Source organism: Apteryx rowi, unplaced genomic scaffold, assembly GCF_003343035.1.
Source record: "Apteryx rowi isolate R43461 unplaced genomic scaffold, aptRow1 scaffold_1432, whole genome shotgun sequence".
In the NCBI taxonomy this organism is placed as follows: domain Eukaryota; kingdom Metazoa; phylum Chordata; class Aves; order Apterygiformes; family Apterygidae; genus Apteryx; species Apteryx rowi.
The window spans coordinates 34417-47896 of NW_020447678.1; the positions used below are offsets into that span (position 1 = coordinate 34417).

At 44.5% G+C, this 13480-nt stretch overlaps 1 protein-coding gene across 2 annotated transcripts; it reads right to left on the minus strand.

Annotated features, from left to right (window-relative positions):
- Positions 1 to 68: 68 nt before the first annotated feature.
- LOC112962198 (histone H1.01-like) lies at positions 69 to 10465 on the minus strand. 2 transcript variants are annotated; one of them, XM_026058167.1, is made up of 2 exons: positions 9334 to 10465; positions 69 to 2771 (listed from the first exon to the last, which is right to left on the minus strand). In XM_026058167.1, exon 1 carries the CDS (start codon positions 10442 to 10444, stop codon positions 9776 to 9778), a length of 669 nt encoding a protein of 222 aa, XP_025913952.1. In that variant the 5' UTR covers positions 10445 to 10465; the 3' UTR covers positions 69 to 2771; positions 9334 to 9775. The 2 variants fall into 2 exon arrangements, with proteins under 2 accessions (XP_025913952.1, XP_025913951.1); XM_026058166.1 differs by having other exon boundaries at positions 9132 to 10465.
- Positions 10466 to 13480: the final 3015 nt, after the last annotated feature.

Sequence of the window (13480 nt, forward strand, 5' to 3'; positions counted from 1 at the left end):
CTCCTTCCCCCCCGCCCCAGCCGAGGGGCTTTATATAATGTATCATTACATAAAGATACAACATAACATTCCTCAACGGCTCAGCCTCCATTTTAGGTAGCTGGATTTCACACCGTCCCTCCTACCTCCACTGCCCCCGGTTGCTCTCACCACATAGCTGTTGAGTCAGGCTGCTGCATTTGTCCCATAAAATTTCAGGCCTGAAACTAACTTACAGCTCTGGGCAGAACATGGTGAGAATCTGTGTGAAAGGATTTGCAGAGTTACAATGAGCAGCTTTCGATGTTGTTTGAACATTTATTATTTCCTGTGTTTCTGTTGTTTGCGTTTGCTCCTGGGCATGTTGGTGGCTGCAGACTCTGCTGGGCTGGGTGCTGCTCCCTGGGCGGCAGGACCTTGACCTTCAGCCGCCCCCCAGGGATCACCTCGAGCAGCTCTGCTCTGTCACTGGGGCAGCAAATGAAGCTGGGGTACATGGCGGTCTCACTCACTAACAGAGTTATCCAGAATTCAAAGAAAAATAAAAGATAGATTAAAAAAAAAATCAATTCAAGTTTACAAAATGGATATGACTTGATTGCTTGTGGCAGCAGGGGACTGTGCCTGCCTGTCCTCTATTCTGAAGATGTGAATTTATCTTCTTTTGTGATCCTTCATTCTTCTCTCTGATCCTGAAAACTGTAGCATAGTAAATACTGTACCAAAAAGACTTTGAGGGTTTGATGCTATACAGAGACCCAAATGTTATTATCAAACTATGTTTGATCACAGATGATGTCTGTGGGCTTTTCCAGCTTATTCCAGTAAGAGGAAAAATTGTGATGACATCACAATTCTGTTTATTTACATCAATATACAGAGCCCTATTATCTTGAACAGAGATCTAATCAAACAGTCCCAGGAAATTTCCTTCCTTGCAACCACTCAGCTTTTCAACAGGACTCTTGACCCAAAAACTCAATGCAAAAACTAGAAGTTGGAACTCAAGCCCACTATTTGGTGAAGGTTGTGTCAGGACTTCTCTTAAGAAATCCTTCAGTCCTTAATCTCCACTGCAATTAGAGAAAATGACTTTACAGCAATATAGAGGTACAGGCTCTAACAAATGCGGACAGATTACTCAGCATCAACTTCTTACCCTAAGGAAAAGTAGCTCTTGCACAAACATGTGCCAAGAGGGATGCTTGATTTGAAATTCCTAGTCTAGTCACTTCATATATATATTCCTCCTGGGAGGATTTCCAGGAGAAGCCTTCTATCCATGCTTCCTCTCTGGAAAAATTCTTGCAATTCCCCATCTTCCATGATAGAAACATGTTTGTCCCTTATTGTTAATCTAAAGTTATACAGGCTTAGCTAATTTCAGGCTAAGTATCTTTCTGCCACAGTACTTTCACACATGATGTAGTGTTTTGTGGAATTTGCTAAATGACACCATTTCTTTTAATGGGTAATTATTTAACTCTTCAGATAATTTTTTCTAGCTTCAGTTCCAGCAGCTATACTCAGAGATTATATTTAACAAGGCAATTTATGTTTCCAGTTCTAGATCAGAAACACTGCAGCCACTTTGGATTAAATTTAAATCCATTTTTGGATTAAACTCACACAAATGATTCCAAAAATGTCAACAAGTTCAGTCTGTATCAGCAGCCCTTAAAGTCATTCTAAAATTGTTGTGTCAGTATTAGACACTAAGTATTGCCAGCCTTCCTTAAATGAAGGCATGGGACCCTGTACTTTCTTGCTTTTTTTTTTTTTTTTTCCTGTCCTTGCCCAAATAGGCCGTGGATAAAGATTCTATATCTGCTAGCAGGGAAGCCACTGTTCCAGTGACCCCTCACTGGTAAATTCAAAAATGATGCAGTCTATCATATTATTCTTATGTGGTCTTTTCTGGACGGACTCAAAGAAAACACAAACAGGGCAAGACAAACACCAAGACTCTGAAGGAGGCATCCAAAAGGCTCAAACCAGTAACAAATTTTCTGGGATGTGAGTTTCATAAGGAATTTGACAGTATCTTGAGTTGGGACATGGGGATGATACTTAAGTACGATGGGGATGCCATGGCTAAGTGCCTGGTGGGTGTTCCCTTTTTGAAGGTCAGGTTCCCACTTCCCAGGAGGGAAATCCAGGGACCATGACTGGACTGTTGTGGGAGACCAGGCCACCATGAGAAACTGGTCTCCTGTACTCAGGACCTCTCTCATTTCCAGGAGATTTCAGGAGCAAGGTAGCCATATCCAGCCCTGGTAAGGAAGGATGCTTGATGTACTATTTGCTGCAGGCATCTTCAGTCTTCAACCACACAGGTGAGTCCCCAGGAATTTATTACAGGACTTTACACTAGTACTAGTATAGCACTACCAGCTACATAACTCCCCGAGCCCACTCAGCCATGAAAATCCATGTCTCCAGGTCTGCTCAGTCATGGAGGGTTTTACTGTGTTACAGGCCTCCTCTGGGAGTTATTCCCACTTGCATATCCCTGCCATGTGGTTATCTGACAAGTCTGGGCATCACTGGGTCACCTTCTTGTGCTCTCCATGGTCAGTTGTCCAGCTAAGAAGCTGAGCTTTTGTGTCTGCCTTTTTTTGTGGGATAATATTGATTTCAAATTTCATGCTGTAATCCTGTTCCATGCTGAGTTGCTTTTGCCCAGGAATCCATGACTATAGGTAATATTTCTCCCCTTCTCTTCCCATCTTTCTTCCTGCCTCCGTGCTCTCCTTGCAAAGATATCAGAAACCCGTATGGAAACTGCTTTTCTAAAGAGAAGCAGATACACATCCGTTCATAGTCCTAATGTTAACTCATGACAGAAATTCATCTAATAAAGGGAAGTTAGGCTAGAGTTGGTGTTTCCCCCTCTCCTTCCCTCCCAGGTGATTCCCAATTATGCATTAGATTTTATCTAGTCTACTGGGGCTGACAAAATTAAATTGTAACTTGAGGCAGAGAGGTAACATTCTCTGGGCAGTGCTAAGATTCTCTGCTGCCCTCTGTAGCTTGCTTTTCCTCTCTGTGCAGCTAGGATTTCTGGGGTAGTTGTCACGGGGAATACTGCGGCTTTTTGTTGACATTGCAGATGAAGAAATAGGTCTGAAACATAACTCCTTTTCAAGAAGTCTCCTGCCCCAGCAGTGCTCAGAGTCTCCTCTCACAAGGTCTGGGCCAGGCAGGAGGGAGAAGCTAGTGATAGTAAGATTATCTCTCTGCCAAATAGAGTAAAATAAACCATGCTTAAGGAATCAAGACCAAAGCAGTCAAAGGCAGACAATTAGAGTGCGGACACAGGGCTCTTGTGATTACCATAAATCTATGGTAGAGAAAGCTGAAAAGTAGGGAAGGAGTTGCTGCAGTGACAAGAGACTGTAGTAACAATGGGAATGTGCATTACCCTGATATACACAAAATGTTCCAGGACAGCTACATATAACTAAGCATGAATGTGCTGTATGTGGGCTCAATATATGCAGCCTTGGATGATTTGGGCCAGCATACACTGGTTGCGGAAAGAGCAATGGTAGCTCCTTTTTTTTCTTTTTTTTTTCTTTCTTTTTTTTTTTTATGGTTAGTGCACGCCCTGACCTACCTGTGCTTGTTTTTTTTTTTCTTAAGTGTTTGATGAGAGCAATAATCCTACTTTTTTTCCCCCACATACTCCTTCCTTTCCACAGTTCCTGACAGCCCAACCCTGAAAGCACTGAAAAGCAAACCCTGCAGTTCTTGGGAAGCCCAAGCATTGGGGTTTCACTGATGTCTCAACAGGAGGCAGATCTGAAGGAGCAAAACTCCCATGGCAAATGGAAATGCAAGCAGACCGTGAAAAAATACCTGAAAAGTGAAAATCAGAACAAAACAGCTACACAGCTAGCTAGAGTTGTGCAAAATTGAGTATGGAGTGGTAAGTTCACTGTCAGAGGCATGAAGAGGGACTGGATCCCAGAACGTGTCCCGCCAATGACCTTGTGCAGCCCACCATTGTCCACAAAACATTTTTAGCAGAAGTTGGGTGGGAATATATTATCTGATAGGAACAAGGATACTTCAGAGATTAGCCATCTGGAGGCCAAAAGACAACATGTTCTGAAGAAGAGGGAACCCAAAATTGCCCCACAGAAAAACGGGGCTGGTATTCCCAGTGCCCAAGGTGGGTAACCATTGGGCTGGGTGGACCATCATCTAGGTAGTAAAAAAGAAACCTGTGGCACATATTTGCAGAAAAACTCTAATGCATAATCAAAGGTGTCTGAGTGAAGAGTGGTTGTGTACCTGAACTTTGACTGGCCCAAATCTGTACTGCCATGTGACCAGAAGAGCACAGACCTGGTACGGATGATATTTGTATCACAATCTCACTTTCAGGGGACTCCACAGTTGCTTTCCTTACCCCTCTCTCCATGTGCAATAGCTGTCTTCCCACCCAACTCCATCCTTTTGAGAACCTGTAAACTTAGTCTTGAAATGTGTTTATTTACATCTTTCCATTTATACAGCCCAGGATAGTATGAAGGCCCCCCCCCCCCAGCTTTACTGAGCTTGGGATACTCACTACTTCTGGGACTATGCAAAAACAGCTTATACCTATTTTTAACATTTTTGTGAATGATATAGCATCATTCAGACTTTTATCAGGTAACCCTCCAATTTTCTCTTAATACAAGTGAAAGATTTTTGTGTTAGTATTGGAGTAGGCTCACATAAAATAAAATTCAGGTTTGACTTTTTTCAGAAATGAACCCCTAAGAAGTTCTAAGATATGCTGAAAGCATGAATAAGCTCAAACTCACACATCACAACAATTATAGTAACAGAAGCACAGATACACAAAAAGCACAGGAGTAAACAAGCACAGAATGGAGGTAAATGCATGCACAGAATTTACCTGGTTTCATGACCCAATAATCTGGCTTTATGGTGACTAATGTAAATTAAAAATTCTGTAACCCCATGATACAAAAGTTTCCATCCATACAAAGTGACTTTGATGGGGTAACTTTATGTCAACAGAATTTTTACCAGATCAGCTGCTGGGAGTCTGTTCTGCTATAAGGGAGAGGTTTAGCTAACCCGTGGACATTTTTGCTGTTATTTTCTTTCCCCATTTCTACTTCCAGTGCTGGAACATCACTAACTATTGATGTCACTATTTACTTGGTAAGCAGATCTTTGAAATAAGGAGCTGAAAACAGATTTTTCTTTCAATAATTCACACTTCTGAACCCATTTTGAACTTCCTCCAAATTTTTGAGCAGTTTAGTTACCATTTAAAATCAGAAAGTGGATAACTGTGTTTTCTATCTCAGTCTGGCTGCTTACCAACCACAAACTTTTCTTTACTTCCTGTTTAGCCACCTCACCTTTGGCCACTAAGCCACTCAGCTTATCTATGCCAAATAACTGCACAGAATCACTGATAAATCTGATTCCAGTCCAGATCCAGGTCAGAGCTAGCTACAAAAGACAAAATGCGTTTGGTGCCTGAGGCTCTAAAGCTCTGCTTGCCATCATACTCATGTTCCAGGCAGAGGTATTCAAGTTGCTTAGAGTCCATAATATGGAGAGTTGTCCATGCAGGAGAGCATCATAGGAATTTAAGAAATTTTGTCATCTACTATCAATCTCTGAAAAGGCACTTGTCTGAGCTCCTTACGAACCCTGAACAGGACAAAGCCACTATAAAAAAATCAAGAACCATAATGGGTGCTCCATGGCCACTGAGATGTCCTATCCTAGAATACTAAAGGCTTGTTGGAAACCTATTTTGGCATGTTGATGCCAAATACTGTAGGGACAGCCTAGGGAAGTTTTTGCCTATTGGTTCGCAGAATGGGACACCTTCTAAACCAAGGAAGGAGATGGGGACTGAAGGGCAAGGAAGGGTTCTTTGCAGTAAATGTACCCAAAATCCAGAAACTGACCAGATCAGCACCAAAAAAGTACAAACAAACAAAAAATACAAATAAACAAAAAAAGTGTGACATTTGCACTCTTAGGTGTTTTGGGGTTTGAGTTTTCCTAATAGGCACATGCCCAAACCCTTTCTGTGCTGTCGCTACAAAATTCCATCTTAGCAAAGGAGCTATCCTGAGCAGAGCTCGTCTCTTTTCTTTCTTTCTCCAGTCTCATCAGGCATCATAACAGATTTGAGAAAACAAGTGAAGGCCCAGATGCCCAAGAGGATGTCATGCAACAAAATGAGATGTGTTCCTTCCTCGCTGTAATCATAAATCACACAATGAACCTCAGCTCAGTAAGTTATGGTTAGAAAGTTGAATCATGACAGCAAAATAGCATCCTCTGGTTTTTTTCCCCCCTAAGATACCAGCTTTTGTTATGACCCAGCATAGGAAACAACTTAAGCAGCCATAGAGTGGCCTGTTGAATATGATGTGGGGCCCTGGGAGTCACATGGTGGTCAGGCACTGTGGCAGTGACTCAATACTTTAAGATGGGCTATTTCTGAGGGAGAAATTTTCTGAGGTTGCCCACAGCCATCCCCACAGCTGAGCAGGGCTGGCATCCACAGGGCTAGCAGTGCACAAGCTTGAGCTGAAGGAGGTGAGCCAGAATTAATTTGGGGTACTGGCTGATATGCCATTAATGCAGTTGGCACAAGCATGACATTACACTGGCTGTGACTTGTTCCTGCAAGCTCCCTTTTCTCAGGCCACTCTTACTGTTGTGTTGCACTCCCTTTCTGTGGTTGGAAGAAATAATTTTAGTAGGTACTTGTGCTGTTCTGCCCAGCTCAGCTTTACAAGTTCAACAGAATTTTTTTTATATTGATTATGTCCCCATTTCTCTTTCGATATGCTGCATCCATTGGAGCCTATATGGCTAGTCCTTTCACTGTTTCTGCATAGACACACATGTCCTTTCTTTGGTGTGGAATAATCTCTTACATTCTTTCACAGCTATCTTCTTCTGAGGACTATAAAGTCCATTCAGCTGAACTCATAGCTGTTAGAGAATATTGAACTGAAGCTGTYTAGAATTAATTGCTTAGCATAACTTGCTTAGCATTAGTAGCTAAATTTGCTGAAGCCTTAGGCCTCAGGCTGTGAATTTTTACCTAGATAAGTAAAAGGAGGCCTCAGAGCTGGTTCAAGCTGGAGAGATAAAGAAGTTGCATGGACAACAGGAGTAGCCAACCTTGAAGATAAGAAGCAGCCTGCCTAGAGACAATGAAGGGGCCCAGTGAAGAAGGGGAAGACCCCAGACCTAATTATTACTATTGGTCCAAACTATCGCTTAAGGGGTGGGGAATTTAGATTGTAGGGTATAATTGCCCAGGGATTTCTTTGTTCGGGGTCCCTCTTCAGGGGCACTCAGCTCGAGCTGTAATTACCGCACGTGTATCACTAAATTTTATTTTTCTTCAATCTGACTTTGAACTTCTGCCTCAGCAGGAACCTAGGGTCAGACCCTGTTATGGAGGCCGGCGAGCCTGATTTTCCATAACAATAGCTATATACTATTTGCCTGTAAAGGCATTTTAGACTGGTAACATCGTCTGTACTTAGGCCAATGCTCTCCATTGTCATTTGGATTCAGTAATGCCCTACTCCTCTAAATTTTAACAATACACTCCAAGTTATCTGTGGTGGTAACTGCGTCAACTGAATTTTCTTTAAGAAAGAAGAAGAAAAAAAGTAATAATGTGTGTTGTCTTTCCTACCTCTTAGAAAATGGAAAGAAAAACTGACTCCTCCTCCAAGGGACCACAGAGGGGGAGTTGCAACACGTTGACATTTTCTACAGGCTGAAATGTTTATTCCAGGGTGGCCCTGCTGAGGTCAATTTGAATTCAATTAACAGGGATGTGTGTCATACTGTTTCGCACAAGTCATTACAACCATTTGACTTTTACCTTTTCAGGCTCCACTCTAAAGAAATACATTAAGCATGATGACCACCTTTTCTGCAGAAGTATACCTGTTGTTGGAGTGTTCCCAGTCAAAAACCACTACCTCCCGACTAGTTGTAAAGGGCTAGAAAATCACAGTTGACCCATTCTCAGTACAGTGCTAGCAACCGGGTGAAACCCTGTAAGGATGAGTGGGTGCAACTCCCAAAAGTCTTCACTTAGGGTAACTGCAAGAGTTTGTCAATCACATCTTCACCCCAGATAAAGGCACATACATGTGAGCTCAGAAGTTTGAACTATCAGGATGGAGGGATATGGTTGGATACATTTTGAAATGAGCGTTGGATGTATGTGTGGATGCTCATGTGTATAGAGGAAGCCATTTATACTTAAGCAAGGAGGAAAAAATATATATACCAAATGCAGTCTAAGTGAAAACTGCAGAAGAAGCTTAAGAACAGCTTTTGAGGAAGAGGCCTGAACAAGAGAGGCTCTGTTTTGTATTTGATTCCCTCTCAGTACAGACATTTAGGATGCTGACATTTGTTGCAAAAACACAAACGCATGAACAGTGGCAAAATCTGATCCCACAATTTCTCCTCCAAACTTCAGGGACACTGTATTCGGTTAACCACTTCGGAAATAGGAGGTTAACAGCTGCTGACTTGAGATCACCTATCTTTGTTAGGACCTGAGCAGAAAATTCCCCGAAATTCCTCCTCCTCCTCTCTGCCGGGGAAGCAGTGATATATCAGTATTATGACTGAAAGCGAAGAAAAGCAGCTTATATTTTATTGTTTTCCTGAACGCTTCTTAAGGGTGTGGGGAGAATATTTCTTGAAAGCAATAAAAGTGAAGGAAGAAAGGCCTGGTCAAGACATTGGGGAAAAAAAGGAGCGGCTGCAGGGAGGGAAGTTGGGAGGGTCCGTGCGGGAGGGCAGGGGGAGACGCGCCGGAGCCACCGACCCCCGCGGTTTCTGCCGCACCCGGCGGCTCCTCCGAGCCGCTCAGCGGCGGAAATGAGCCCCGGGGCACCCGGCGAGGGACGAGCCCGGCAGCCCCCGGGCGCAAAGTTCACCCCCGCAAGGGCGCAGGTGAGGGCGGGCAGCACCACGGACCGCTCAAAAGGTAGCGGAAAGCACCCGTGCCGCTCGGAGCCGCTTCGCCCAGAGATTTCCAGGGGAGCGACGGGTTTCCAGGCGACAGATTTTGAGAGGAAGCGAGAAAATCTATACCAGGGAAGGTAAACACGTACCCAGGAAGTTCATAAACCTCTTCCACTAGGCGGGGGAACCCTGCGCATGTTGGATTAGAGATGGGGCGTCTATATAACCCGAAATCCCCTGTGCACCAGAACAGCCCTGAGAGCCTGGGCCAATCTTTGCACAGCGCGGACTTTTCAAAACCAGCAGCGCTCCGGGGCGCGGACGGGAGCGCATCTGAGCGCGGCTCCTCACCCTCGCAGGCTGAAAGGGGAAGAGACGAGCGCAGGCAGCCGCGCCCGGCCCTGCGCAGGAGCCGGGTCGTCGCCATAAGCTCGGCTCGTCCGGCGCCGATAGGGACGTTGGGCTCGCACTGATTTCTCGCAACTTGCGCGAAGCTTTTCGCCTCGCGCCCGCAGGGATGCGCTGAAGCGAGCTAGATCTTCCGCGTGGCGTTGTGAACAGCGGTACGGAGCTACGCGGCACTGGTGGAGAACACACACGGCACACGCTGTCCGCGTTCATCGGACCGACAATAACAAAAACAACGGGTAAGAAATCAGGTTAGACACGCATAAAAACTAGGAATACAGTTCAAAAAAATTAAGTGTTTCAGCTCTTTCTAGGGAAACTTGGGTGGCTCTTAAAAGAGCCGTTGGGTTTCTGTGCCAGGCAGACGGGACTTCTCCAGCATCATTTATTTTTTCTTGGGCGCCGCCTTCTTCGCCTTGGCCGCTTTGGGCTTGGTCGCCTTGGGCTTGGCAGGCTTCGGCTTCACCACCTTCGCTTTGGCCGGGCTCTTCGCTGCCTTCTTCGGGCGGCCAGCCTTGGCTGCCTTCTTGGGGCTCTTGGACGATTTCTTGGCAGCAGCAGCCACCGGCTTCTTCGCTTTCTTGGGGGTCTTCTTCACCGCCGCCACAACCTTCTTGGGCTTCTTGGCGGCACTCGCGGGTTTCTTGGCCACCGGCTTCTTGGGCTTGGCTGCCGCTGTGCGCTTCTTCGGGGCTTTTTCTTTCGTCTCAGCCGGCTTCTTGTTCAGTTTGAAAGAACCAGAAGCACCAGTACCTTTGGTCTGCACCAGGGTGCCCTTACTGACAAGGCTCTTGAGTCCCAGCTTAATACGGCTGTTACTCTTTTCCACATCATATCCGCCGGCGGCCAGCGCCTTCTTAAGCGCCGCCAACGAGAGCCCCTTGCGCTCCTTGGAAGCAGACACGGCCTTGGTGATCAGTTCGGTGACGCTGGGGCCCGAGGGCTTTCGAGGTTTGGAGCCGCCCGCCGCCTTCTTCGGCTTCTTGGCAGCAGTCTTGGCCGGGGCGGCGGCGACGGCCACGTCGGGCGCGGCGACGGGAGCAGTCTCAGACATGACAGCAGCCACCACGCGGAAAGTCAGTGAGAACAATAGCAACACCCGCCGCCGCCTTCCTCTTTTATAGAGGCGAGCGCGCGCTGATTGGTTCGCGGCCGGGCCCGCCCCGCCGCCGGGCCGCCGCGCCGACTGTGTTTCTTCCAGGTCCAAAAAGTTCCTTTTCTTCCCGAAACCGAGCACCGATTCACCCCGTTTCTTGCAAGGGAGGAGAGGAAAGTGGGTCCTTCCAGCGAACAGAGTTTCCCCTTGGAGGGCGAAGGAATGAGGGAAAAGGGACGCAAGAAACGCCGCGGCGCGGAGCCGCAGCGACCTAGCGAGAGAGAAACTTTCGTTTTATCTTCTAAATTAAAATTACACCATTAGCGATATCAGGACAGCCAGCATGAAAACTTGTGCTTTAGAAGGTTTTCTCCATATCAGGATAGAAAAGAGAGTGGTTTGAACAGTGGGTCTTAGGGTAAATTGGTATTAAAGCGGAGGAAGTAACACAGCCTCGTCCCGTGGTCCCAGACGCGGGTGCAGAGCTGGCTCCCTTGGCCGAGCCCCTTCCCTCCGAAATCACCTAAGCCCGCTCAAATAGTTTATCTTGAAAGACCACGAACTATTAGCTAGTGCCTTCTGGAGAGACGTTTGTGCTTTAATAGTGCGTGTTAAAGCCGATGGTACCTCACGCTTGCTTAGGCATTCCAGCAGAAGAAACAACCGACAAGCCCCTCTCTGAAGGCTGATGTTCATGTTACTGTGCTTTCAACGTACTGTCTTTTTTGGGGGGGTAGGGGGGAGGAATCGCTTCTGTTTGCTATGTTCCGGAGGCAGGGTAGTTACTGTTGTTGTATACCGCCCTTTAGTTTTAAAACATAAAGAAAAAAATAAATCTTCATATCGCGAGTTGTTAAAATTCATTGTGAAATAGAATTTGGGCCGGAAGGAAAACCTGAACTGGGGAGAGAGTTAAAGCTGAAAATCCACTCCTTTGGGGGGTATATTCTTTCATGAGAATACATTATTATGCAAAATTGGTTTCTCTGTTCTAGTGAATGAGTGCTATTGTTGAAAGTGTATTGCACTGATAATAACACCCTATGATTTACCTCTTTGATCCTTTCAGGAGTAAGATAATTTAAATCGTTTCATGCGGATCCCTTCCTCAGGCAGTGGTAACTCGATATTCCAAAAAGAGACGAGTTCTAACTTTCTCCCTTCAAATTTCCCCCTTTCTCTTTAACAGTATGTTGTTTTCTTGCTGCTGTGAAACAGTTAACAGCCTCCTTGCAATGATACGGTGTTTCACACACTAGCTATTAGGCTACTATCAGCTCCTAAAAAAAAAACGAGAAAGCAGCTCTATTCATGGCTAAAAGAAAATATAACAGGATAAATGAAATAATGGTAGAGCATAGTGTTTCAGCGGCCTGTGACTGTGAAAATACACAAATACGCTGTCTTGAAACTCCACTTGACATTACAGAAATATAATTTTCTTTCCCGATTACATGTGCTTTGTTGAAAATAGTTATCTCCAAGAAATAACAGTAGCTATATCATGAAAGTTTCTCCTGTTAAGTGAAAAAAACAGGGATATTAAACGACCCTTCTGAACATTTTTAAGAATTATTTCTTCTTAAAAATAGTGCTACTGAAAAAAAAGGGGGGGGGGGAATCGTGCAAGCTCTACGTTAAAGCAAAGACTAGAATTATTCTAGAAATTTAACATGCTCATTTTTTTCCCCCGTGCTTGGAAGTGAAATGTGGGAGGAAATACATGACTTTATGAGGTGTCCCAGTGTATGCAATTCAGCCTGTAAGAGAAAGGTATATACATGTTTTGGGGGATCTGAATGTAATAATAAGCATGATAAATGCAGAGTGTGAGGTTGTAGAACTGTATATCACATACTGAGTAAACACAGAAACTAAAAACTAATTTTAATGCCCATTTTTATCTGCTGGTTATTTCTGCTCATAGTATAGCAAATTAAGGTCCTCAGTGGTCTGACTGAACACTTTATCATAAGAATTGCTAACAGTCTGAGGAAAAGATTTGTTCTAAACTAGTAGTAGTGACCTCATGGTAACAACGAATGAAGGTTCCAAGTACTCACAGAGGCAGTGCAGTTATGGCCTTTACACCTCCCTAGTCTATTAATATCTGTCTACAGGTGATTTGTTTGTTTCTTTTCAAGCTATTTACATAAAATGACAGCTTTCCACCAGTTCTCTGAACTTGTATAGGGAGGAAGTGTCATCATCCTTATTAGTCTTTAAGAAATTCCCATTAATTTTTTTATTTCTTTCTCCCAAACTCTTGGCGGTAGAAAAGGGGTCTCATATTCCTGGAAATAGAAACAGAGTATTTTTTAGTTTCATTATCCAGACTCTTTCTTGATTTACTTGGAAACTGGATTGTACTTAGAGATTTGAGTCTGAGCTCCCAAACCCTTCACTGGTTTACACAAGATATATTTCTGCACATAAGAGAAGATTATTTCACTCCATTTTCATAAGTCAGTGACCAAGAGAAGACAAATTGGTAGTATCAGGTTATGGGTTCTCACAGGAGAAAACATTATCAGCTCGCCTAGAATGTAGGTCAAACCAGGAATGAGCGCAAACCAGAAGACAGGAAGGACAGAGCTGAGTGCTGAAGCAATTCACAGATCGTTTGCTCCCCCCCCCCCCCCGGTTCTTTTATTCAGCTACTTTTGCAGCTGGACTTTCAAGTAGAATATATTACAACAATCCAAATATTCTAAGTGGATTTTAATTTCTCAGCCACTCTAGGCCAAAATTTTATTTTACAACCACTGTAGGAACAGTGCAGAACACAGCAGCTCACCAAATCTCAATTTTTCTTGAAGTCTGGAAAGCGACCAGTCAGCTGCCTCATATGTGTAATATTTAAAAAGTCTGGCTTCCAGTCATTACAAACATCTCGCAAGACAGAGAGCATATGCACAAACATAGGGAATTCAGTTACACAGATAAAGCATGAAGGCTTCCCCAGGCTTTGATCGTCCACTATTCCTTCGAGTA

Coding starts and splice junctions, on each gene's coding strand:
- LOC112962198 (XM_026058167.1), bottom strand. CDS start 10,444: ATGTCTGAGACTGCTCCCGTCGCCGCGCCCGACGTGGCCGTCGCCGCC.